This window comes from Pipistrellus hanaki (genome assembly GCF_964339955.1).
Source record: "Pipistrellus hanaki genome assembly, chromosome: 3".
NCBI lineage: Eukaryota > Metazoa > Chordata > Mammalia > Chiroptera > Vespertilionidae > Pipistrellus > Pipistrellus hanaki.
The window spans coordinates 106665575-106691636 of NC_140505.1; the positions used below are offsets into that span (position 1 = coordinate 106665575).

General features: G+C 42.2%; 1 protein-coding gene across 3 annotated transcripts in view; it reads left to right on the forward strand.

Annotated features, from left to right (window-relative positions):
* TULP3 (TUB like protein 3) overlaps nucleotides 1-25587 on the forward strand; it is a 58010-nt gene extending 32423 nt beyond the window's left edge. For 2 of the 3 annotated variants that reach the window (XM_084878427.1, XM_084878428.1), the window contains exons 3-11: nucleotides 4923-5082; nucleotides 6816-6992; nucleotides 15525-15652; nucleotides 16017-16214; nucleotides 18549-18661; nucleotides 19775-19880; nucleotides 21799-21897; nucleotides 22519-22690; nucleotides 23248-25587. In XM_084878427.1, coding sequence (XP_084734553.1) covers nucleotides 4923-5082; nucleotides 6816-6992; nucleotides 15525-15652; nucleotides 16017-16214; nucleotides 18549-18661; nucleotides 19775-19880; nucleotides 21799-21897; nucleotides 22519-22690; nucleotides 23248-23381 — 1287 coding nt within the window. In that variant the 3' untranslated portion in view covers nucleotides 23382-25587. The remainder of the gene's footprint in view (nucleotides 1-4922; nucleotides 5083-6815; nucleotides 6993-15524; nucleotides 15653-16016; nucleotides 16215-18548; nucleotides 18662-19774; nucleotides 19881-21798; nucleotides 21898-22518; nucleotides 22691-23247) is intronic. The other variant, XM_084878429.1, reaches the window with a different exon arrangement.
* The last annotated feature ends 475 nt before the right edge of the window (nucleotides 25588-26062 follow it).

Here is a 26062-nt window from a genome sequence, read left to right on the forward strand (position 1 = left end):
ATCCTCCCTCTCTAAAATCAATAAATACAAAAAATTTTAGCCTGGCTGGTTCGGCTCAGTGGTTGAATATCAACCTATGAACCAGGGCACATGCCTGGGTTGTGGGTTTGATCCCAAGTAGGGGGCATGCAGGATGCAGCCAATCAATGATTCTCTCTCATAATTGATGTTTCTATCTCTCCCTTCCTCTCCTTTCCTCTCTGAAATCAATAAAAATATATTTTTAAAAAACCACTCAATTAGCACCTCTCTATTCCCTCATCAAACTATGTGAGGGTGATTAGAGTGCTACATCAGGTGACAGTTTTTACCAAATGTTAGTTTGCCCATATATAATGTTGAATTTAAATAAATAGCCATATATTTCTTTAGCAAAATGGGTTTATTCAGGAATAACAAGGAATTACGGTTTGGGACATTCAGTCTAGTGACAAACTATGAGCATGTCCAGAAAAACCACTTTTTTATGGACTTGGGAGGCACTGTTGTACGTGAAGAATCTGTTGGAGGACTGAAAGTTTCAAATATAGTGATTTTTCATTGGCTGAGCTGTTACTGGGCGGAGAGGACTTCTTTCTGCTGAGGTAGTAAAGTATTAGTATTCTCACCTCCTATCAGAGATGCAAGATACCTACCATCTCTTCCTATTGGAGCCAACAGTTTGCATTGAGTGACATGTGTGAGAACTCTCTTCTACCCTCCTGACTTCATTTGAATGAAGTTTCTGTTTATTAATTTTAAAGTAGATATTTTATTATTTTATTATTTACAAACTTGGATAATAGCAGGATATATTCAGTTCTATAATATAGTAGCTGTTCCCTGAAGTTCACAGTTTGAACCTATAATTGTTGGGTTATTTTTTATTTTATTTATTTATTTATTATTTTTTTAAAATAAATTTTTATTGTTCATATTATTACAAATGTTTCTCCCCCCGCTTCCATTGCTCTCCTCCACCAGGTTCCCACCCCACCCTCTGCCCTTTCCCCACCCCCCATTGTCCTCATCCATAGGTGCACAGTTTATGTTGTCTCCACATCCCCCTCTCCCCTTTTCCCCAAGAATCGTCAGTTCACTCCCCTTCCACACCTCTGATTCTATTATATTCAACAGTTAATATTGTTCATCAGATTTTTTTTTAATTTCCTTGGTTTTTAGATTCACTTGTTGATAGTTACGTATTTGTTGTTCATAATTTTTATCTTTATTTACTTTCTCTTCTGAAAGAACTCCCTTCAGCAATTCATATAATTCTGGTTTGGTAGTGATGAACTCCTTTAGCTTTTTTTTATTAGTGAAGCTCTTTATCTGGCCTTCGATTCTGAGTGATAGCTTTTAGCTGGCACTCCCTGGCAGACAGCTCCCCACTGCTTTTCACAGCTAGATGTTATATGGGTACCCTCATCAGTTTTATTGCTCTCTGTTGGGGAGCCCAGCTTCAGGATTAGATACCAGAGTTCTCAGTGGCACCTCCTCACAGCTGAGACATCTCTCTGGGACTTCAGTTGCTGTCTGTGGGTGCCCAGCCAGCCCTTTGATGCCTCTACCCCTCCTACCAGTCTATGCAATCTCCACCTTCAGTCCTTGGGTATCAGGGTTATCTCCTGTGAGTTTTCTGTGGATTATTCAGGAAGCCTTTCCGTATTTCAGTTGTAATTTCAGCTTGTTCCTGGGAGCATGTTTGTGCAGCATCCTCCTACTCTGCCACTATTTTTAATCCTAAAAATATATTTTTATTGATTTCAGAGAAAAAGGGAAAGGGAGAGAAAGATAGAAACATCAATGATGAGAGAGAATCATTGATCGGCTTCCTCCTGCATGCCCCACACTGGGGATCCAGTCTGCAACCTAGGCATATGCCCTGACCAAGAACTGAACTGCAACCTCCTGGTTTGTAGGTTAATGTTCAACCACTCAGCTATGCAGGTTGGGCTGGGCTGTTTTTTATTTTATTTTTAAGTTGTTGATGTAAGTAAGTTTAAATCTGGTAGAGGAAGGCTTTGCCAGATACCTTGATAGTATCACTGTGACCAGAAATTTAGTTGTCCATGTGCAGGTCTAAGAATGTGGTCTTGTGCCAAAACCGGTTTGGCTCAGTGGTAGAGCGTTGGTCTGCGGACTGAAGGGTCCCAGGTTCGATTCCGGTCAAGGGCATGTACATTGGTTGCAGGCACATCCCCGGTAGGGGGTGTGCAGGAGGCAGCTGGTCGATGTTTCTCTCTCATTGACGTTTCTAGCTTTCTATCTCTCTCCCTTCCTCTCTGTAAAAAAATCAATAAAATATATTAAAAAAAAAAAAAAGAATGTGGTCTTGTTAGTGAACTGAGATGTACCATGTGACACCTAGCTCTTTGGCTCCCCTTTTCTAGACCACAAACATACCTGTCAAACTCACAACAGTCAGTTTTGAAACCAGATATCAATTCATTAATTTACAATGAGAACTCTAACTCTTCCAGTATACATTCAATTCTGTTGCACATGATTATTTATTCTTGGTAATATGATGCCTAAGAAGTTAAATTGAAAATTAGCAGGCTGATTGGGAGGCAAGGAGTCAGAGGAAATGAAATTAGATTGTGCTGAGGGATAGTTAATTAAACCCTGAAGAAATCTTTTATAGTTTCTTGTGCTTAAAATGAGTAAGCTCTTCCATAAAGAGAATACTCTTGTCTACCGGATTTAGTATTTCTCTTTCTTGAACAGGCTGGCTGCACTCTGAGAAATTCTTGCTCCTTGGTTTCCCTTTTCTATACCACAAACTGGATACTCTTTTTCCATAGAACATTTTTTTCTTTACATATACTAATAAAATGGACTAGCTACAGCTTGTGGTTTTATTTCATCAACTGTTTCACAGTTAGGAGACTATAAGACACTAAATAGCTGTGGCCACATATATGTGGTAGTTTCTCATGTCTTTTTTATTTATTTTTTATTGATTACAGGAAAGGAAGGGAGAGGGAAGAGAGAGACACACATCAATTATGAGAGAGGATCATTGATTGGCTGCTTCCTGCACACCCCCTACTGGAGATCGAGCCGGTAACCTGCCCCTGTGCCCTTTACCGGAATCAAACCTGGGACCCTTCAGTTCGCAGGCTGATGTTCTATCCACTGAGCCAAACCAGCTACGGCAGTTTCTCATGTCTTTATACTTCATATTTACCATATGTGCAGGCAGGTTACTTCTTATCCATTATACAAGACTTATTTGCTAAAAGAACCTTATCAGCCAGTTCTATGAGGAGGATCTCATTATAGTATCATGTGTATTTAGTGTTCTTGGTACATTAAAGTCCATCTATTCACATGAATTCATGAGTCTCAAAATATATTCCTTCCCAACTTGCTCTAAGTTCTCTATTCTTCTTGAATAGTCCATTTTTTGGCATATTATCTTAGGTTTCCAGTCTTTTTCTTATATAGTAAGTCCTCACTAGTGTCCTAATAGGTTCAACTTTAAGGGAAATGATGTATAATGAAACCAGTTTTACCATAGGCTAATTGATATAAACAAGAGTTAAGTTCCTATGCATCTCTTTCACATTATTCTGAAACCATGTTATTTGAGGACTTACTATAAACAAGGTTGGGTAAAAAAGAGTAGTCTGTTTTTCTGTATCTTCTGAGTTTATCTGCAAGCTTTCCTTAGGCCAGTTCAGGAAAAGCACATATCCTTTCCTGCCCATAGTCTTACCTCTAGAATAACTCTTCTTGTTAGTGGCACATTGTAAAAGCAATGTTAATGAAAAAAAAGCTAATAGATGGCTTTTTGCCTAAAAAACAATAAAGTAGGTTATAATATATATATATTAAAAATAATGGTTTAATTTTTTAGCTTGGGACTTGGTACTTTTCTATTCTGAGATATCCCAGATTCATAATAATTTCTATATGTTATATGCTTTTATTTGCCAAAGCTTAAAAATAGTGTGGGTCTAGTACCTCCAATTCCGTCTTGTTGGATTTTTTCTCATGGTCTTGCATGCTTTTTTTCTGACTTCATGCTACCATGTTCCATATTTTGCGTTTGTTCATGGAGTTGATTGCTTTCTATTTGAAATGTTCCAACTGTTATCCCTTGGCCCTAATTTGTTCAATTAATATGTAAAAACTAGAGGCCCGGTGCACAAAATTTGTGCCCAGTAGGGTCCCTAAGCCTGGCCAGCGATCAGGGCCGTTCTGCGGGAGACCAGTGGGGTGATCTGGGCCCCTGCTTGCACCCGCCTTGGCCTAGAATCACCCACTGCTGTTCCCACCCCCTACCGCTGCCTCTGTTAAGGGCCTGTGGGCTTGGGGCAGCTCCTGCATTGAGCATCTTCCCCCTAGTGGTCAGTACACATCATAGCAACCACTTGTTACTCCAGTCATTCTGCCCTTCAGTTGATTTGCATATTAGGGTTTTATATAAATAGATGAGCAAGAAAGCAAACTTATTTTTTTGTGTGCTAATTAAAACATGAAAATAATTTGGGGTTTAAACAATAATAAAATTTATTTTTCTTTTGATAACAAAAGTAAGAAAAATTAAAAATATAGAAAAGGAAAATAATTATTTATAGTCTACTATCCAAAGACTATGTTTCTTTGTATTCCATTATCTTTTATTTATGCATATGTGTTTATATAGTTTAAACTTGTGACCAGATGTTGATAATAATATGATAATTAGTACGTATGTTTTAAATTGACTTGTATCATGATCTTCAGCTTGGCTAGGAATACATTTGTATCATTTAAATATATATTTATAGGTGTTCAATAAATAGTTACTAAATGAATGAGCCAGTGCCCCTCAATTTTCTCATTTCTTAAGTGGGAAAATTAATTCACAAGGATTTTATGTGACTGTAAATGTACAAACTGTGTGAGTCTTGTCATAACTCTCCTGGATATAATATCAAATTTTTTCCTAGAGAGCACTGCTGGAGAAGAAGCAGAGGAAAAAACGCCTGGAACCACTCATGGTGCAGCCAAACCCAGAAGCCAGGCTACGTCGGTCAAAGCCAAGAGGTAGTGAGGAGCATACTCCCTTGGTGGAACCTCATACCCCTCACAACAATGTCATCCTACATGGTGTGTATTTAGAAAGCATCTCTTACCTCTGGGGTACAGTTTTTTCAAACCCAGAAGAAGGCAGGAAGATTCTTAGATGGATTGAAGAAACAACATTAGTATTGACACTAGGGTACCTTCATAAATTTTTTAAAAATAAGATTTTATTGATTTTAGAGAGTGAAGAGGGAAAGGGATAGAAAGATACAAAGATCGATGAGATAAGAGAGAAACATTGGTTGGTTGTTTCCTGCATGCCCCCTACTGGAGTTCAAGCCCACAACCCTGGCACGTATCCTGATTGGGAATTGAACCAGTGATCTCTTGGTTCATGGGTCAATGCTCAACCAGAGTGCCAGCCTTCATACATTTTTATAATTAAATTTTGGGTCTTTGAGGTAGAATAAAAGCAATGGTCCAATCAGTAGGAGATACCATAAAGTATATATCCACCATAGAAATGTTATTTTTAGATGTCAAAGGAATTAGTCCAGAAGAGCATATTTTAGGAGCTTATCGTCTTTATTTCCACAATAGAGGCCCGGTGCATGAAATTCATGCATGGGGTGTGTGTGTTCCTTAGCCCAGCCTGCACACTCCCTAATCTGGGATCCCTCTCACAATCCAGGACTGCTGGCTCCCAACCACTTGCCTGCCTGCCAGCCTGATTGCCCCTAACTGCTTTACCTGCCAACCTGATCACCTCCTAACCACTCCCCTGCCAGCCTGATCGATGCCTAACTGCTCCCTGCCTGCCTGATTGCCCCTGACTGCCCTCCCCTGCTGGCCTGGTCACCCTTAACTGCCCTCTCCTGAAGGCCTGGTCACTCCTAACTGCCCTCTCCTACAGGCATAGTCACCCCTAAATGCTTTCCCCTGCAGGCCTGGTCCCCCCCAACTGCCCTCCCCTGCAGGCCTGGTTCCCCACAACTGTCCTTCCTTGTAAGCCTGGTCCTCTCCCCACCCATCTTCCCTCCCCTGATGGCCCAGTCATCCTTAACTGCCTTCCCTGCCAGCCTGGTAACCGCTAACTTTCTTCCTTGCCAGCCTGGTCACCCCCCAACTTCCCTCCCCTGCAGACCTGGTCCCCCCAAACTGCCCTCCCCTGCAGATCTGGTCACCCTAACTGCCCTCCCCTGCATGTCTGGTCGCCCCAAGCTGCCCTCCTCTGCTGGCCCAGTCACCCTTAACTGCCCTCCCCTGCAGGCCTGATCGCTCACAACGGCCCTACCCTGCTGGCCATCTTGTGGTGGCCATCTTGTGTCCATATGGGGGCAGCCATCTTGTGTGTTGGAGTGATAGTCAATTTGCATATTACCCTTTTAATAGATAGGATTGTGGCTCAGTTAACTTTGAAGCCAGGAGTTAGTAGAGCATCCATTCTTCCAATAGGTAGGACTCCAAGGATCTTCTAAGATGATGACAGGACAAGAGATGAATGGGGTTAAGAGCCTCCTAAGACAAGCCCCTTAGCTATTGATTTGTATGGGATTTGAACCTTGGAGGACCTATTTTGTTTTCATAGTCTCATTCTTAAGTTTCTCAAGGCAACATCAGGCACATTTTACTTTAGTAAGAGTCATAGCATGTTACTAAAATGAACACCAGTCCTGGATTACTCTGTTAACAATGTCTTCATGGATGTTAAGGAAAGGGGAGAATAAAGTGTTTTGGTGGTTCTTAATTCGGATCACATACTCGAAACCCACATAACTAAATAGTCAGTTATGCTTTCTCTTTTCTTTTGGTCCCAGGCATTGATGGTCCAGCTGCTTTCCTGAAGCCAGATGCTCAAGATTCAGAAACCAAACTTCATGTTCTCTCAGTTGGCTCTTCTGCTACAGAAGAGGATACTGAAGGAAGTGTTGATGGGGAAAGCTCTTTGGATAATCCTTCTAAGCCAGATCTTCAGGAGATTCTCCAAAAACATGGTGAGGATCAGTTATGATTTTAAAGCAATTAATTGTCTTAGTCATTTATAATCTTTTACTTTACTTTCTTGTTGATTAACAATCTTGATGACTTTAAATTGCTTGCAGTATTGTTCAGGTCTTTACAGAGATGACAACATTAGGCATCTTTGAGATCTGAGAATTGGTCATTTTCAACAATAGTAGTATTTATCCTATTATTTACCTAAGAAAAATAAGTTAATTATATCAAATGTGAAATGTCAGCAGCATTAGCTACAATATGTGGCTATTTCTTTTTTCTATTTTAGTTTCTGCCCTCTTCCTTTTACACGGATACCAATCAGCACTCCTATTCTACCTCCATTTCACAGTTTATATTGATCTAGTGATAAGGGGAAAGATAAATAGCCAGCTTAATGGAACCACAAATACATTTTTTCTTAGAGCCTACTTTCTGCCAGCTGCAGTTACTATTTCCATGCATATTTCTGTACATTTTAGACATTCCTTTTAGTCATCTTTCCTTCTTAGAAAAATAATTTTTTTAGGAGAAGGAATTGTCTCCTTTTCAGATAAGAAGACTGAAGCCCAATAATGAATAAATATTTATTGGGTGCCTATTTTGTAATAGGTAGGTCTTGCTAGATTCTGGGCTATGTGAATCAGAAGATTGTACCATAGAATGATAGAATAGATGTACATTCAAACAAATTTGTACAATCATTCATTTAGAAACTTTGTATTGAGTATATACTATATATCAGGTATTGTTTTACTACTTAGGATACAGTAGTAAAAAGGTTCCTGCCCTCATGGAGCATTTATTTTGATTGAGACTTTATGTGCTTAAAAAGCCAAGCATGTTTGGCTGGTGTGGCTCAGTGGTTGAGCACTATGAACCAAGAGGTCACGGGTTCGATTCTAGTCAAGGCGCACATGCCTGGGTTGTGGGCTGATTCCCCTCTAGGGAGCATGCAGGAGGCAGCTGGTGGATAATGTTTTTCTCTCACTGATGTTTCTATCAAACTCTTTCCTCTCTCTTTCTAAAAAAAAAAAAAAAATCAATAAAACCATATTAGCTCTAGCCAATTTGGCTCAGAGGATAGAACATTGGCCTGTGGACCAAAGGGTCCTGGGTTCAATTCCCAGGATGAGTCAGTTGCAGGCTCCTCCCTGGCCCAGGCCCTAGTCAGGGCATGTGCAGGAGGCAACCAATCGATGTGTTTCTCTCACATTGCTATTTCTCTCTGTCTTTCCCTCTCTTCCACGCTATATAAATCAATAGAAAAATATCTTTAGGTGAAGATTAAAAAACACCCAAAAACATATCCTATCTAATAAAAGAGTAATATGCAAATTAACCATTATTCCATCTTGCCCACAAAAACCAATCCGGAGCTAGTATGCAAATTAACCCAACCAAGATGGCTGCTGCCAAGGAGAGAGCAGGAGGGAGGCTTGGGTTTCCCCAGCGACGGAGGGATAGGGTTAGGGTAGTTAGAGATGATCAGGACAGTGGGGGTGGGGAGGGAGGGGGGAGAGACACACACAGTTTTGAGTGAGCAAGTCAGCAGGGGGGCAGTTGGGGGTGAGCAGGTCAGTGGGGAAGAAAGGTTGGGGCAAGTGGGCCAGCAGGGGTGACAGTTGGGGGTGAGCAGGCCAGTGGGCAGAGCAGTTAGGAGCCAGTAGTCCCAGATTGCGAGAGGGATGTCCGACTGCCAATTTAGGCCCGATCCCTGTAAACCAGCAGTAGGACATCTTTTGAGGGGGTCCCAGATTGGAGAGGGTGCAGGCTGGGCTGAGGGACACCCCCTGTGTGCATGTATTTCATGCACAAGGCCTCTAGTCTATATATTAAAAGCTAATATGCAAAGTGTCCTCTTGGGAGCTTGACTGGGAGAATGGGAGTTTGAACGCTTGCTATGATGTGCACTGACCCCCAGGGGGTGGCACAGAATATGGTGGGTGACCAGCAGTGGCAGCAGGGTGCTGAGGGAGCAAGGGGAGGAAGAGGCAGGGAGGTGGGGAACCTGATTGGCTCTGATAGCAGGTCAATCCTAAGGACCCTACCTGTGCATGAATTTCATGCACAGGTCCTCTAGTATTTATATAAACTGAGTTCTTGGTATAAAAATGGCATTTCAAAACATGGTACTAAATGAAGCTATCCATAGGATAGTGAGATCCCAAGAGTTTTATACCCTTTGCTATGAAAAAGGTAGAAAACAAAACAAAATTTTAGAAAACAAAAGAAAAAATGTTCTTTACAAACCAAAGAATCTATATATATATAAAGTCAGTGTCTGTGATGACTGTAACAACCAAATGACCAGTCACCATGAGGCGCATTTAGCACCTCTTGGTCTCTTTCCCCAGCCTGGCCCGCAAGAAGTGGTTCCCGGAGCGGGGTGGAGCGCAGTGTGGCAGAGCCTGTGCTAGGCAGAGGCAGGAGAGGGGTGTCCTGCACCCTTCCAGGTTTTCAGACCCCGTGCGCCAGTGTCGAGGCCACGGGTGCTAGCGCTTTTTTATCTGCCACAACTCCATGGCCCTGGTGTTGCCCAGGCAGAATTTTTTCACGCCTCACCTATCAGGCCTGGGGCCAGTTTCTTCTCCTACTTTCACCACCCACTACCCGCCTGTCGCTCAGACACCCAAGACAGAGACTCACTGCAGGGCAGGCCCAGACGCTCCTTCCTGCCCCCAAGGGTCTAGTGGCCTCCGCAGCATCTGAGCCTGCAACCTTCCCCTGGGAGGGTGGGTCTGGGCTAGGGATCCACAGCCCTTCCCCCCCGCAACATCCCACCCAGCATTGGGGAAGGGGCAGCCTCCCTCCTTTCCAGGCCCCATCCCAGAGTAGAGGCTGGGTGTGTCTCCGCCCCCAACACCCTCCAAAAGCTGGGGAAAGAAGTGCCTGCCTGCCCAGCCAGGACCAGCACCTCAGGCTCCCTACCCTCGCGAAGCAACACCCAGCCTCACCAGTGGTTCCTGCTCCCCTCAGCCATCCGGCCACTGGCCCAGGAGGAGAGGAAAGGAGGAAGGAAGCTGCTAGTTCAGTTGGCCTGCCTGAAAGCTCTCCCTCCCCCTGTGCCTTCCTGCCTGGCCTCTGCCGATGGGACCTCGCCCTTGATGTGTGTTTGTCCAGGTTGCCACCATCTTGGGAAGGTTGATGCCCGGCTTACTGCCAAGGCCTCAAGGAATAGACACACCACGGACGCCATGACAAAGAGGTCATGGAGGGTCAGGACACCCCCTCTTATGAAGCAGGTGCTGTGGGAGCAAAGGGACCAAAAGAAATGATTATGTCCAATAGCCATCTAACTCCACACGTGGGGTGCGAATTAGTCATTGTTAGAGCCAAATTTAGTACTGGTGTCCCCCATTTTAAGCAGACTCCCAAATAGACTTACCATGTTGATAATTCACTTTACTGCAGAAAGAATGCACAAAAATTCTTGAAATAAAATATTTTGCACCTCATAGTATGAAATGTTTAAATATCATTAAAAATAATTTCTATGAGTAAAGGGAGTTGAAATTAGCAAAATCTAATATACCTAATTCAAAATGTCATTCAGAAATACATCTACTATGTAAAATCAAAGTATGGGATCTAGGGTTTGGAAAAAGCAATTTTACTCTGCTCTACCTTCCTATCCCCTCAGCCTTAGGCTCTGCACAAAAGTCTCAATAAAGAGATGGGGCAGAAGGTAAAGTAATGCCTCATGACACTGAAATGTATCTGTTTCTTCAACAAATATTTATAAAAGTTGTATTAACTTTGCACTCAATTTTATAGAAACTCAATACAGCTCTGTCCCTATCTTCAAAGGGCTTAAGTCTCTGTGAGTTCCCGGTAAGGTAAACCTGTAAACAGCCAAAGAAGGAGCAGGTTCCAATACAATTCTTATTAGAAAAATTACTGAATAAAAAGCTGTCCTCACTCTCCCTAGAATAAGAATTAAAAGGAGCAAATAAATATAATGAATGAATCCAAACTCCTTTAGGGACCCCAACCCTCAGGGACTAATAGGTTTTGTGAGGCCTAAAGTTTACTGAACCTGAAGAACTAATTTGTGGAAGGGGAAGGGAGAGTTTAAATAAGGTTAAAAAATGACTTTATTTAGATTATAAATAATTATATTTATAATTATAAGTAATTATATTACAAATAACTATAAGCTTGGGGAATCTGTCCCTTTCTCTTTTAAATCATTTCAGGCAGGTTATCCAAAATGCTGCTGGTTGCAACTTGTTTTGTCTTTTCCCCAAAACAAATCCAGTCCACAAAGGGATTCTGAAGCTTCCTTAGCTTTACCATAAAAAAATAAAATAATTTTCAATAACTCTCCTTTCTGGACAATACCTTTTCTTTTTAAATTTTATCAAAGTAGTAAATTTAGTTCATAATGTATCTTTTATTTCCCTAATAGGTGTGTAGTGTCGTGGTATATCATTGTTGTTTTTATTCTATTGTTGACATTATTATAGATGTCGCTCATTTCCTCCCCTTTACCCTAGTCCACCCAGCACCCCCACCTCTGTCCATCACAACACCTTTGTCTATGTCCATCACCCTCCTCTTTGACCTCTGTCAGTCCCTCCCTCCTATATAATAAAATGCTAATATGCAAATAGACCAAATGATGAATCAGCCGGTCACTATGACACACATTGACCACCAGGGAGCAGATGTTCAATGCAGGAACTGCTCCCTGGTAGTCAGTGCACTCCCACAGGGGGAGTGCCACTTAGCCAGAAGCCCTGAGTTGGGCTCACGGTTGGCGAGCCCAGCAGTAGTGGTGGGAGTCCCTGCCACCTTCCGCAGCACTGCTAAGGATGTTTGACTGCTGGCTTAGGCCCGCTCCCTGTGGGCAGTCAGACATTCCCCAAGGGCTTCCAGACTGCAAGAGAGCACAGGCCAAGCTGAGGGACTTCTGTAAGTGCACGAATTTTGTGCATTGGGCCTCCAGCTTTTTAAATAATAGCTTTATTGAGATATTAGTGGCCTGGTGCACAAAATTCATGCAGGGGGTGTTCCCTCAGCCCAGCCTGCACCCTCTTCAACTCTCCAATTGGGGACCCCTTGGAGAATGTCCAACTGCCGGTTTTGGCCTGATTCCTGTGGGATCCCTGCAGGATCAGGCCTACCTCGGCAGTCGGACATCCCTTTTGCAATCTGGGACTGCTAGCTCCTAACCACTCACCTGCCTGTCTGCCTAATCTAGGTTCACGTAGGTTCTGCCTAATCTAGGTTCATCTCACAGTTCATCCCTCTTGCAATCTGGGACCACTGGCTCGTAACAACTCACCTGCCTGCCTGCCTAATACCCCCCTAATTGCCTCTGCCTGCCTGATTGCCCCTAACCCCTCTGTCTGCCTGCCTGATTGCCCCTAACTGTTCTCCCCTTCTGGCCTGATTGCCCCTAACTGCCCTCCCCTGCCAGCCTGGTTGCCCCCAACTGCCCTCCCCTGCCAGCCTAATTTCACCCCCAGTTGGCCTCCCCTACTGGCCTTATTGCACTGAGCCCTTGCTGGCCTGATCTTGCCCCCCAACTGCCCTCCCCTGCCGGCCTTATCGCCCCTAACTTCCTCTGCCTTGGCCCTACCACTATGACTTTGTCCAGAAGGAAGTCGGACATCCAAAAGATGGCTGGTCGACCTGATCTAATTAGCAATTACCCTTTTATTAGTATAGATAGATTATATAGGATAGGATTGCTTAAATGGGGAGAGGGGCTTTTTCAGCAGGAGGAGATGCTCTTGGCAGACAAAAATACATAATCCCTATATCTGGACTGATAGCCAGCCATATGCACTGTACTGCCAAACTGGTTATTAAAAATTTGAACTGCTTTCTTACACCTTACACCAAATAGCTGTTGCCCTTAAAATCCCTCCTCAGCCCCCACCTTAATTTCTGCCTTCGCAATTCACCCAGATTAAGTTCTGGTTGGTCAGTTTCTATGCCAGTCAGCATCAAAAGCTCTGCCTCCTAGGCAGCCATTCCATCCTCATACTTCACCTAGATTTGGTTCTGATTGGTTGGTTTCTATGCCAGTCAACATCTCCAGGCCTGTCTCTGGGCCTATTCTGAGAGGCGGGCTGATCAGCAGCTCCCTTGGCTGCTGGCAAGGCCCCGAGAGAAAGAGAGGCTAGGGCTGATCAACAGCTGCCATGGAGGCTGCAGATCAGACCCTGCTTCTCTCTCCAGGCCTAAACTGCACCCCCTCAGCAGTCAGTACTGGATCACCATGCCTGCAGCAGTGGCAATCAGTGCTGAGTCCCCACGGCAACCCAGCACTGACTGCCTAAGGGGCTACAGATCAGACCCTGCTTCTCTCTCTGGGCTTCTCTCTCTTCAGGCCTGATCTGCAGCCCCCTCGGCAACCAGTGCTGGATCACTGTGGCTGCAGGACTGACTTCCAGTGTTTGGTCATCTGTTCAGTTGTTTTGGATGTTATAGACCCTGGCTCTTTAAATATATAGATAACTCACATATCATACAATTTACTCATTTAAAGTGACAAATTCATTGGTTTTTAGTATATTTCCAGAGGTTTGCAACCATCATTACAATTTTAGAACATTTTCATGACTCCCAAAACAAACTTGATACCTATTACCAACCACTCCCCATTTCTCTCTAACCCCTTCAATCCCAAGCAACTACCAACCTACTTTCCTTCTATCTCTGGATTTGCCTATTCCTGGCATTTCATATAAATAGAATCATACACTCTGTGGTCCTTTATGACTGGCTTCTTTCACTTAGTGGAGTGTTTTCAGTGTTCATTGTATTGTAGCAGGTACTAGTACTTCATTCCACTTTATTGTTGAGTGACATTACATTGTATGGTTATGCCATATCTTGTTTATCTCTCCATCAGTTGATGGACAGTTGGGTTGTTTCCCACTTCATATTATTATGAATAATGTTGCCATGAACACTTATGTATAAATATTTGTGTGAAAGTATGTTTTCACTTGAGATGAATCTTCCGATTGGCCTTTATCTTATCTTTGTGTGTCCTTGAGAAAAGCTAACACCAATTTATTTGTTAACTGTGTAAAAGTAGATCATATTTGTCCCCACCCTGAATGTGGGTAGGAAATAGTTTGTAGGGGAAAAAACCCACACAGCTTGTTGTTAAATCTACTTATAAATTCATGATTTGGGGGCTATTTTAACTATTACATGATGGATAACTTCACCCTTTAGATAAGCAAAAAGAGAAAATTTAGTTTAGGTCTTAGCTTTGCCTCTTTTTCTTGGGCAGATGACTCCCTGAGCCTCATACTTTTATATGTGAACTAAAGGCTGGATGCATGAAATTCGTGCAAGAGTAGGCCTTCCTTTCCCCGGCTGCTGGCACTGGCTTCCCTAGGACCCAGGCTTCCCTCGCGGCCCCGGCTTTGTCTAGAAGGTTGTCCGGAAGGTCATCCAGAGGACATCTGGTCTAATTAGCATTATATGCTTTTATTATTATAGATGTGAGAACCCTACTTCTTATATAACATACATCACACTTCATGTTTGTGTTCCTCCTGGTATGTTCCATAAACAAATTAAAAAAAGAAAAAAGAAAACTATGAGTATCTCCTCCTCAGACTCATAAATATGAGGATAAAATAAAAGCATTGTTTTTTAAAAATTTGTTGGGGGTAACATTGATTAATAAAACATAGTTTTAATAAAATAGTTTTAAATTTTCTGTAAGAGGTGTGCTTCATGAATTCAAAGTAATAGTATTTCAGACATTCTCAACTTGAATTAATTAGACTAGAAATGAACAAAATATGGCGGGGGGGGGAGTGACTGATACAGAGAACAATGGATCATTGAATTTTTTTATTTTGGTAAAATATACATTTTAACCATTTTGTGGTAGTTCTGTGGCATTAAGTACATTTACATTGTTGTGCAATTATCATCACTACCCATCTCCAGAACTTTTTCTATATTCCAACATAAAAAATTGTATCTATTAAATAATAACTCCCCATTCTCCTCTCTCCTCAGCTCCTGCTAACCACCATTCTACTTTCTGTCTCTATGAATTTGACTATTCTAGGTGCTTCATGTAAGTGCAATCAATAGCAGTATTTGTCCTTTTGTGTCTGGCTTATTTCATTAAGCAGAATGATTTCATGATTCATTCAGGTTATGGCATGTATCAGAGTTTCATTCCTTTTTATGGCTAATAGCCCATTGTACAATATGTATGTACCACAATTTGTTTATCTTTCATCAGTTGATGGGAATTTGGGTTGTTTCCACCTTTTGAATATAGTGAATAATGCTGCTGTGAACAATGGTGCACAAGTATCTGAGTCTCTGTTTTCAGCTCTTTTGTGTATATACTCAGAAGTGGAATTGCTGGGTCATATGGTAACTCTATATTTAATTTTTTTAGGAACCACCATAATGATTTCCACACAATTTTATTTGCCACCAGCAATGCACAAGGGTTCCAGAACTTTTTCATCATCCCAAAATAAAACTCTGATTTTTAAAATGACTTTTGTTGACAGTTCTTCTTTTTCTGCTAGGTATCTCAGGTAGTTTGAACTTTGATGAGGAGACTGATGGGGAGGAAGAAGAAGGGAAAAAATTATTTCATTCACCATGTTCAGAGGCAGAGAGACCCAGTTCCGCATCCAGCCAGAAATCAACCATGGTATGTAGATCGTCTTACTTTGGAGCAAATTTAACTATTTCCCAAATACACATTCAGTATTTAAATACCATTACTGAATGAGGGTTGCTTCATATAAGTTCTAATTTAGATGTTACATGACCTCTAATTTCATGTCTTAAGCCAGCTATTGTGACACTATATCCCATTTTCATACTTAGCTCCTTCATCACTCCCAGAATTCATATAGTTTCTTAACTCCTCAGAATTGTCTATTATTTTGCCAGAAGACTGAAGACATAGGGGTATAAATCAATAAGCTATTTTATCCGTTAAGTACTTCTCAAAGAGAGTATGAAGTTTTTCTGACTCTATCTCCTTTGCTCATGTATAGCTATTCTCTCAGGATACAGGAGCTTCAGGTACTTCAGCCCAACAAACTGATAACCAGCTGGGAGAAGTAAAGAATTTAGAGGACTTTGCTTATAGTTCTGCTCCTCGCGGTGTCACAGTAAAGTGTCGAATAACCAGGGATAAAAAAGGAATGGATCGGGGTCTCTTCCCCACTTACTATATGCACTTGGAAAAGGATGAAAATCGGAAGGTATGAGAATTGGTTCTTTAAAAAAAAAAAAATACATATATATATATATGTATATATATGTATATACACACACACACACACACACACACACACACACACACACTGCTATTGATTTCAGAGAGGAAGGGAGAGGGAGAAAGAGCTAGAAACATCAATGATGAGAGAGAATCACGGATCAGCTGCCCCCTCCATGCCCTCTACTGGGAATCAAGCCCGCAACCCAGGCATGTGCACTGAACTATGACCCCCTAGTTTGTAGGTCTGCACTCAACTGCTGTGCCACACTGGCTAGGCTTGATTCGTTTTGTTTTTTTTTTTTTAATTATTGATTTTAGAGAGAGGAAGAGAGAGAGAGAGAGAGAGAGAGAGAGAGAGAGAGAGAGAGAACCAACAATTCGTTCTACTTTTGCATTCATTGGTTGATTCTTTTTTTTTAAATTGATTTCAGAGAGTACAGGAGAGGGAGATCTAAACATCAATGATGAGAGAGAATCACTGGTCAGCTGCTTGATGCATGCCCCCTACTGGGGATTCAGCCTGAAACCTGTGCCCTGACCAGGAATCAAATCCATGACCCTTTGGTGCACAGCACAACACTCTAACCATAGAGCAACACCAGCCAGGGCAAAAAAGCAAGTTTTAGGGAATAGAAGGAATTAGAAATATAGAGGAGTATACAAGTGAAAAATATTGTTTCTCGCCCTAGAAATTCTAACTTACTTTGTACCTATGTTTGAGACAGTTTATACTTGCCAATGAACAATGTATTTTGTATTAATATCAGTTCGAAGTGGATGATTTTAGGGTCCTAGAAATTAGATGGTGATAGTAAATATCATGGTTATTATTACCACTATTTATTGAATGTTTATGATGTACCAGGCATGTCCTAAATGCTTTATATAAATTATCACCTACAAATCTTATGACAGCCTGGAAAGATAGGATGTATATCCCTGCTTTATGGACAAAGTAATGGGTTTAAGAGCCAGATTCAAATCCATATGCTTGATTCCAAAGTCTCCCGTTAACTACTCCAACTCTTCTGCTTCCCTGTTATTGTCTAAATCCAGTAGGGTTTTAGCAAGGAAGCATAAATATGAGAGTATTCATCTGAAAAAAAATTAAATAAATTTTTATTAATTTCAGAGAGGAAGGGAGGAGAGAGAGATAGAAACATCAATGATGAGAGGGAATCATTGATCAGCTGCCTCCTGCATGCCCCACAGTAGGGATCAAGCCCACAACTCAGGCTATATGCCCCAACCGGCAATCAAACCATGACCTCCTGGTTCATGGATTGATGCTCAACCATGGAGCCACACTGGCTGGGCTAAAATTACAAAATTTTAAACAATACAAAGAGAAAACCCCAATAAAATACAAAAAGGAATATTAGGACTGCAGTGGCAGTAAAGAATGGGAAGGTGAGGTATTCAGGATGCTGTCTCCCGTAAAATTGGAAAGACTCTTATTCGTGGAATTGGATGAAGCTTTTTAAAAAAAGCCACTGGATGTTTTTAGGGATAAAGTTTTATAGAGAACCAAGCTAGTGAATTTAGAAAAGTTACATAGTGGGGAAACACTGATAGTGAATTCTGAGAAGCATTATGAGGGAAAATGGATCAAGACCCACAGATTGGTCTTCTCTGAGAAAATGCCAAGTGGTGATGACGCTGGTGCTGAGGTAGGATGAGACCCTGTGGGTTGTGGTGGGAGGCCCAAGTGACTTCTGTCTATGGTGGGGATTGAGGCCATGGAGCTTGTGAGGCAAGGCCAAAGCCAAGGCCAAGGGGTTAAATCCCTGGAGAAGATCTCTCTCTTCTGCCTGCCAATCAAGGAATCTGAGATGGTTGATTTTTTTTTCATTGGGCATTCTTCAAGGATGAGGTTTTTAAAGATTATGTCCTTGTAAAAGCAGACTCGTGCTGGCCAGCAGACCAGGTTCAAGGCATTTGTCACCATTGGGAATGACAATGGACATGTTGGTCAGGGTGCTACATGCCATGGGGAAGTAGCTACTGCCATCCGTGGGGCTGTCATGCTGACCTACTTCTCCGTAGTCCTTGTGTGGCCAGTGACGGAGGGAACAGGGCAGCAGGCCCCACACTGTCACTGTACAGTGGCTGGCTGATGTTGCTCTGTGCTGGTGGCCTTGTCCCCACTGCCAGGGGCATTGGCATTGTCTCAGGCCTGGGCCAAAGAAGCTGCTGCTGATGGACGGCATTGAGGAAGGCTGCACCCTGGGCAGGGGCTGCAAAGTGAGAAGGGAGAACAAACCATAGCAAGTCTCTTGACTTCATTTTTAACTGACCTTTTTTTCTCTTTTCCCAGATATTTCTTCTTGCTGGTAGAAAACGGAAAAAGAGCAAAACATCCAACTACCTTATCTCCACTGACCCAACAGATTTATCTCGTGAAGGGGAAAGTTATGTTGGCAAACTCAGGTGAATGCATCTTTGTATCACTATCCTATTCTTTCTGGTACTTTTATTCTTATTGTAAAAAATAATATAAATGGAACCACTTTAAAATGGACTCAGACAATGAATACAGACACTGGGGTGGTGGGGGCTTGCCTGGGGTGGGAATGACTGGGGGGAGGGAGGTGGTATCAACTGGGGAAAAAGGAGACATATGTAAAACTGTAGACAATAAAAATTAAAAAAGAAAAAGAAAAAAAAAGAGTCAGAACTGCCACCCCAGAGGAATTGATTTATATGTCTTATGCCTCAAATCTTTGAAATGTTAAAATAGGGCAAAATAACCTTTGTACTGGGCCTAAAACAATATTGTGCCAAGACAACAAAAAAGCAGATAGGATGACTACCAGACTGATGGCTACTTGACTAAGAATTAGAAACACTGTTTAGAATTAATGTCACTATGCTAGCTTATCTGCACCAATAGCAGTACATCCCCCATAGTGAGGTAATTGTTCCCCTTCCCTTTTTCATTTATATCTCTTGCCTTTATCTCCTAATGGCAGCACCAGCAGTGCTTCCCAAATAGCTATTCTTTTTTTTTTAAATCTCAAATAAATACTTGTTGCCTCGTGCTTCAGCCTTTTATTTTTAGGTTAACACTGTAGTTTCAGAATAATGTATATCTTCTTTACAATGAGCATGTATTAATGTTGTAATCTAAAGAAAAGTAATTTGCTCTAGCTGGTTTGGCTCAATGGATAGAGCATCAGCCTGCAGACTGAAGGGTCTCAGATTTGATTCCAGCCAAGGGCACATGCCTGGGTTGCTGCTCGGTCCCCATAGGGGGCATGCAGGAGGCTGCCAATCAATGATTCTCTCTCATCATTGATGTTTCTATCTCTATCTCCCTCTTCTTTCTTCTCTAAAATTAATGAAATATGTTTTTAAAGAAAGAAAAATAAGTTAAAAGAAAATTGAAGTCCTTTCGTTGTTTTAATGAGAGATCTTTGAAAAGTGGTGAACATTTAGATATTTGGAGAACAGGCAGTTATTCTGTTACACACCTCTCCTAGATTGTGTTTGTGGAAGAGAAAAAATATAGATCATTATGATGATTATTTTTTTTTATTCTAGAGCCAACCTCATGGGGACCAAGTTTACAGTTTATGACCGTGGTGTCAGCCCAGCCAAGGCCCAAGAAAAGGCTCATAGCCGGCAGGAGCTGGCAGCCATCTGTTATGTAAGTGCTGTCCTCAGAATGTACTCTTTTCCTTAATTTCCTGATGTCCTGTTGGATCTACACTGAACTTAACCTATACTGAACTCATAATCCTCCCTCCCAAGCTTATTTCTATTTCTGTGATCCTCTTTTCTGTTACTGGAGTCATTTTCTTTATTCAAGTTTATTTATGAACTAGGCACCTGTTCCAGGAATATTCCTGCAAGACTTCCGGCGGGCTTCCCTCCCCGCCTCCCACCTCTCCTGCTGCTGGAGGCGGGGCAGGGCGAGCCCGCAGCACCTCCACCACCATCTCCATAGCTGCACACGTGATGTCAACACTGCTTTGCACCTCGCCCCCCACCGCCTCCGCAGCTGCGCCTGCTGCCGCTGCTGCCTCCACGGCCACACATGTGCACTCGCTGCTACTGCACACCTCACCCCGCCCTGCCCCACATTCACTGCCAATGCTTTCCCTCCAGCAGCTGCAGCTGCCTGACTTTCCACTTTCCCTCCTTCTATGTTGTCTTCAGTCTTCACTCCTCCCTCCCTCCACATATGCAAATTAACCACCATCTTTGTCAGGTTAATTTGCATACTCATTCTGATTGGGTGGTGGGTGTGGCTTGTGTAGTGGAGTGATGGTTAATTTGCATATTTCTCTATTAGGTTAGATTGCCAAGTTCATTTATTCTTTTACTGTGTTAATATGTTTTCCCTTCTCTTTTCCTAATACCATTAGATTACCACAGACCTTCATGACCTCTTAATCCATTGGCCAGGGGCTACAATAAATTACAAATTGATCTCTCTCTTTTTTTAAAATATATTTTATTGATTTTTTTTACAGAGAGAAAGGGAGAGAGATATTTAGAAACATCGATGAGAGAGCAACATTGATCAGCTGCCTCCTGCACACCCCCTCCGGGGGATGTGCCCACAACCAATATACATGCCCTTGACCAGAATTGAACCTGGGACCCTTCAGTCTGCAGGCCGATGCTCTATCCAGAGCCAAACCGGTTTTGGCTGTTCTCTTTTGCTTTTAGTCTTTTCTATCTAGTTTATTCTATACTGCTGTCAGATAAATCTTCCTAAAACAGAACTCCACTTGATCCTGCAGTTCTCTTGTTTCAAATCTTGTATGACTTCCCATTGTGTACAGAATAAAGCCCTAACACTTTAGCCTTTCCTTTCAGACTGTCCTAGTGGTACTCTCTTTCCTGTTGCCATCATTCTGTCCACACAGCTCTTCTGTTTTATCCACCATATGATCTTCCCTCTCCTGAGAGCCTTCCCTTTTCCCTTCCTTGCCTTTACTATATCAACTGATGTCACCAGAGAAGTCTTTCCTGACCACTGGATGTGGTTGACATTCCTTTGTGTGCATCTGCATGGCACCCGGTGCTTCCTTTCAGAGTTGTTGCTTGATCCCAAAGTGTCAATGTGCATGACTTCCGTGTGTGTACATGTGCATAAGTATATGAATATACACACAAACATATATGCACCTATTTGATGTGTTTATTCATATTATCTGCCTGGCTTGACAGGCATTTGAGATTTTACCTCCTGACACAGGCTCCATTTAATTTATATGAAATTCTCACTGTAGATCAGATAGTGCTATACCCTCATTGGGACAAAAATATCAATGACAAAATTGGACAGTTTGCTCACAGTTGTCCCAAAGTTCATTTAAGATTAAAGAGTAAGTTAAATTTTCAAGCCAACATAATCTATTTTAAATTCAAATGTTCAAATTAGGTTTTAAAAAGAGAAAAATAATTATGATCCTGATCTTGATTATCTATCTCTTTGTTTAAACTATAGTAATAAGCAGCTTTCTTGATATTGTCAGCATTTTAGATGCCCAAGTGAGTCTTGCTTGAAGAATGTGGCCTTGTTTTCATTTCTGTCTTATTTACCTGTCTTCCAGGAGACAAATGTGTTTGGATTTAAAGGTCCTAGGAAGATGTCTGTGATCATTCCAGGGATGAATATGAACCATGAACGGATCCCATTTCGGCCACAAAATGTAAGAATATATTTAATTAGCAAAGGACTCTAAAAGACAAGATTACAATATAGAAGAGTCAATCCAAAAATTATTGATTCTTCCAGAACTGGAGTATTGCTCATACTCTTATTTATGTAATTAGTTAATTTGTACATTTTAATTGATTTTTTTTTGAGAGAGAGAGAGGAAGGGAGAGGAGATAAACATTGATGTCAGAGAGAAATATCGATTGGTTCTCCAATAGGCACCCCAACTGGGGTCTGAACCCACAATCTGAGCATATACCCTGACCAGGAATCGAATCGGTGACCTTTTGGTGCCAGGGATAATGCTCCAATTAACTGAGCCACAACGGCCAGGCCTCATACTCTTCTTTAGGAGAGCCATCATTCCAGAACCTCAGGAGAAGTACATTGCAGAGCAATTGCTAGAGTGCTTGATTTGCAACCTCTTAATCTGCAAAGACAGATGCTAATCTTTAAGAATAAAAAAACAACAACAGCTTTTGGCTTTCTTTGTTTCTGCTTTACTCTTCCTGAAATGGAGGAAATAGTCCCCTGTCCACCTTCTCCGTCACAGTTCCAAGCAAATTGTTTCTTATGGTTCTTAGTACAGAGTAATGACTTTCCTTTCAAACAGGACCATGAGAGCTTGCTTTCAAAATGGCAAAACAAAACCATGGAGAACTTGATTGAGCTGCACAACAAGGCCCCAGTGTGGAATGACGACACGCAGTCCTATGTCCTGAACTTCCACGGCCGGGTCACTCAGGCATCTGTGAAGAACTTTCAAATAGTCCACGAAAATGACCGTAAGCCACAGGAAGGGCTGGTTGGGAATGGGAGGGAGGCTATTCTTACATGATGGGGAAATGAACATTTCCTGTCACTCATAGGAACCTATATTCAGGAGAGAATTATCTAAGAAAGAAATGACTTACAACAGTGTTACAGTAAAACTTTTGAACTACTGTATTGAGGAGGGCTGAAGAGTGGGAGAGATTTCTCCCTGTGGCCAGAGAAGTCCTAGAGGAGGCTGCTGGAGAAGCAAATGCAAATGACCTTCACCCAGTAAAGGCTCCTGGCAGCTCTAGCTCATGGAGCTTGTACTGTCCCCAGCCAGCTGCTCTCGACTTTTCTCTCCTCTTTCCCTTTCATCTGGCCAGGAAGAGCCTCCCCTTCCCTGTAGTTGAGAGGAATCATAATACAAACTTTTCTCATGGTTAGCAAATATTCTTTTTAATAAACCTTTCCATTCTTCTAAAAGTTGCCCATTTTAAAGAGACCTGCTGATTAACTGACCTCTTTGGAGGCTTTCCCCAGTACAACCACATTATCTTCTAACATCATCTTTTCTCTCTGTTTCTAGCTGACTATATTGTCATGCAGTTTGGACGTGTGGCAGACGATGTGTTCACTCTGGACTACAACTACCCGCTGTGTGCACTCCAGGCCTTCGCCATTGGGCTTTCTAGCTTTGACAGTAAGCTGGCGTGTGAATGAGACGGAAGCACATACACAGCTGGACTTCCTCACTACAGAGCTTTTGGGAGCAGATATTGCCTCCCTGACTCTTGGCCCAGGGCATAAAAAAAGACAGTCTGTCCCTCTTGGAATAATCCCCGAATGTATGTAGCTATACGTATATGTATGTACATATATACATATGTACACACACACACCTCTCTGCCTTTCACAGATCTGGTCAAAGGGTGCAGTTTAACATAGGTGAGACATTATTCAAACTAGAGGAAGGTTCTTGTCCAGAACACATTCTGACTCCTGAGGTTATTGCCCCTAACAGATTCTGTGCCTCGAAAGTTGGATTTCCTGGGCTTGGAAACTTGCGACTAGAATCAGGTTCTAATAATTAGATGCTTGTGTCTCTCTTTTGAAGATCTTTTCAGAGAAGGGACAGTTTTCTAAATTCACTTTAGTCTCTAGGTCTGCAAATGTTTTCCATAAACGACCAAATAGTCTCTCTTGTAATTACCCAGTTGTCATTGCAAAAGCAGTCCTAGTCTGTTCATACATGAGCGAGTGTGACCATGTTCCAGTGAAACAGGCAGCAGCCAGATTTGGCCTGTGGGCTGTAGTTTCCCAACCTCTGCTTCCAGTGTATCTCTGTACTCACTGGACTTGGGCATTTCCACAATGAGCTTGTCATCATGAGATTATATGAGTGTGAAATGGGTATCTCTAGGAAGCAATAGCAGATTGGATCCAAAGAGTCACTCCGCTGCATTCACTGTTACAAAGCATTACCTTGTTTTGGTGACGATGGTTCCTAGGATATCATTTACCATCAGAACTGGGAAACCCAAAGTCCGTGATGATTTTGTCCACACAGGTGGCTTAATTCTGCTATCCTACCCGGCACACCCATGGGACAAGGCACTGCCAGTCACTTGAAGAGCTAACGCACAGTAGGAAATTAGCCTAGAATTGCATTGTCTTCATCACAGGGAGTGTGGTACTTGTTTCTTAAGAGTTACCTCACAGTCCCCATGATGCTTGGAGGTCCTGATGTTGCAGTCCCCTCTTCCCTTTCTTCCCTCAGAGCAGATTGGCTGGCACCAATCTCAGTCAGAGTGGCGATGGCCAAATTTGTGATCAGTGATGTGAGAATTTTATATAGTTGTCTTAATTTCAGTTTAGACTGAAAACAAAAACCTAAGAGGCAATTTAGTCTAATTAAGACTGAGAGTAATTTGACAGTTGCCTTCACTTTCAATCCAGGAGTGCCTCCCACAGCTATATAACTATGGAGACATTAGTAGAGAAGGACACACATGCCTTTAGACCATGTAAGAAGTAAGAGATCATTATGTATCAAAACTTCCATTATCATTGTCAAGGGAGGGGGCAGGCGAGGCTTGGTGAGGACTAGCCAGCTGACTGTGAGCTCTGTGGACCTTGTTTGGCAGCACTTTGGGCCTTTCTTCTTGACACTAATATCAGCTCCCTAAAGCACAGTTCACTGGTACAGATCAAGCTCTTGTCACTCTTCCTCACAGATCATGAGTTTTGCTAAGTTGTTCAGGTTATTAGCACCTCCCAACAGAGCATGACTCTGCTGCCAGCTCGCCTGTCTCAGAGTGTATCTGAACCCAGTACCTGTGTGAGGTCTGTATTCAGTATTGCTCAGCTCCCAAGTCTTTGTGCATTTAGCTGTTTGCCAGCATGGGGCAAGGAATCAGTGGCTGTTGTGCCATTCTGATTCCCTTCTGTGGACTTCCTTTTTGCCTTTGCTTCCTGTTGCCCTGTGCGCCACATCAAACAGCAGTGTGAAAACAGGAGTCTGGGAGATGAAAAGGCCCTTGTCCCCCGCTGGAAAGTCCTTGCTGTGTTTTGACAAGACTGGTTTCTATCTCAGGCATGCCTGCTTCCCATCAAGTGCCTCCTTCATAGAAGTGCCCAAAGCCCTTCAGACCTCTGGCACCACCTTCCTCATGCACTGTCGAATGAGCTGCTCTCCTTGAAAACAAAGCTGTTCACTTATCTCTGGATGCAGTAATTGACAACATCTGGAGAAGGGAATCTCATGGCCTGACCAGATCTAACCCTGCTTCTTCCTGCTCACTCTGGCTAAGAGATTTATATCCCAGCTTCATGTACTTGCTGCTTGAATGTGTAGGTGATTTGTTTTACATAAGACATATTTATACCTTTTATATGCTATAGAAATAAATAATTTATATAAAAACTAGGTGTTGCCATTCTTCTTTTCAAAGTCCCATCCATTCCTTCTTTCATGTTCTGTAATAATATATTTCATCACTTGGCAATAGTGGACTAATCTTCAAGGAAGCATCACTATAAGCACTCATAGAGTCAGGCCAGTTTTATATACTTTAAAAAATACGTATGTTGCTGAAACCAGTTTGGCTCAGTGGTAGAGCATCGGTCTGTGGACTGAAAAGGTCCCAGGTTCGATTCTGGTCAAGGGTATGTACCTTGGTTGCGGGTACATCCCTGATAGGGGGTGTGCAAGAGGCAGCTGGCCGATGTTTCTCTCTCATCGACATTTCTAACTATCTTCTGTAAAAAATCAATAAAATATATTAAAAAATAATAAAAGTTAAAAAAAATAAAAAATACGTGTTTTTAGAAATTTTAAAGAGAGAGGAAGGGCCCAGCCAGCATGGCTCAGTGGATGAGCATCAGCATATGAAGCAGGAGGT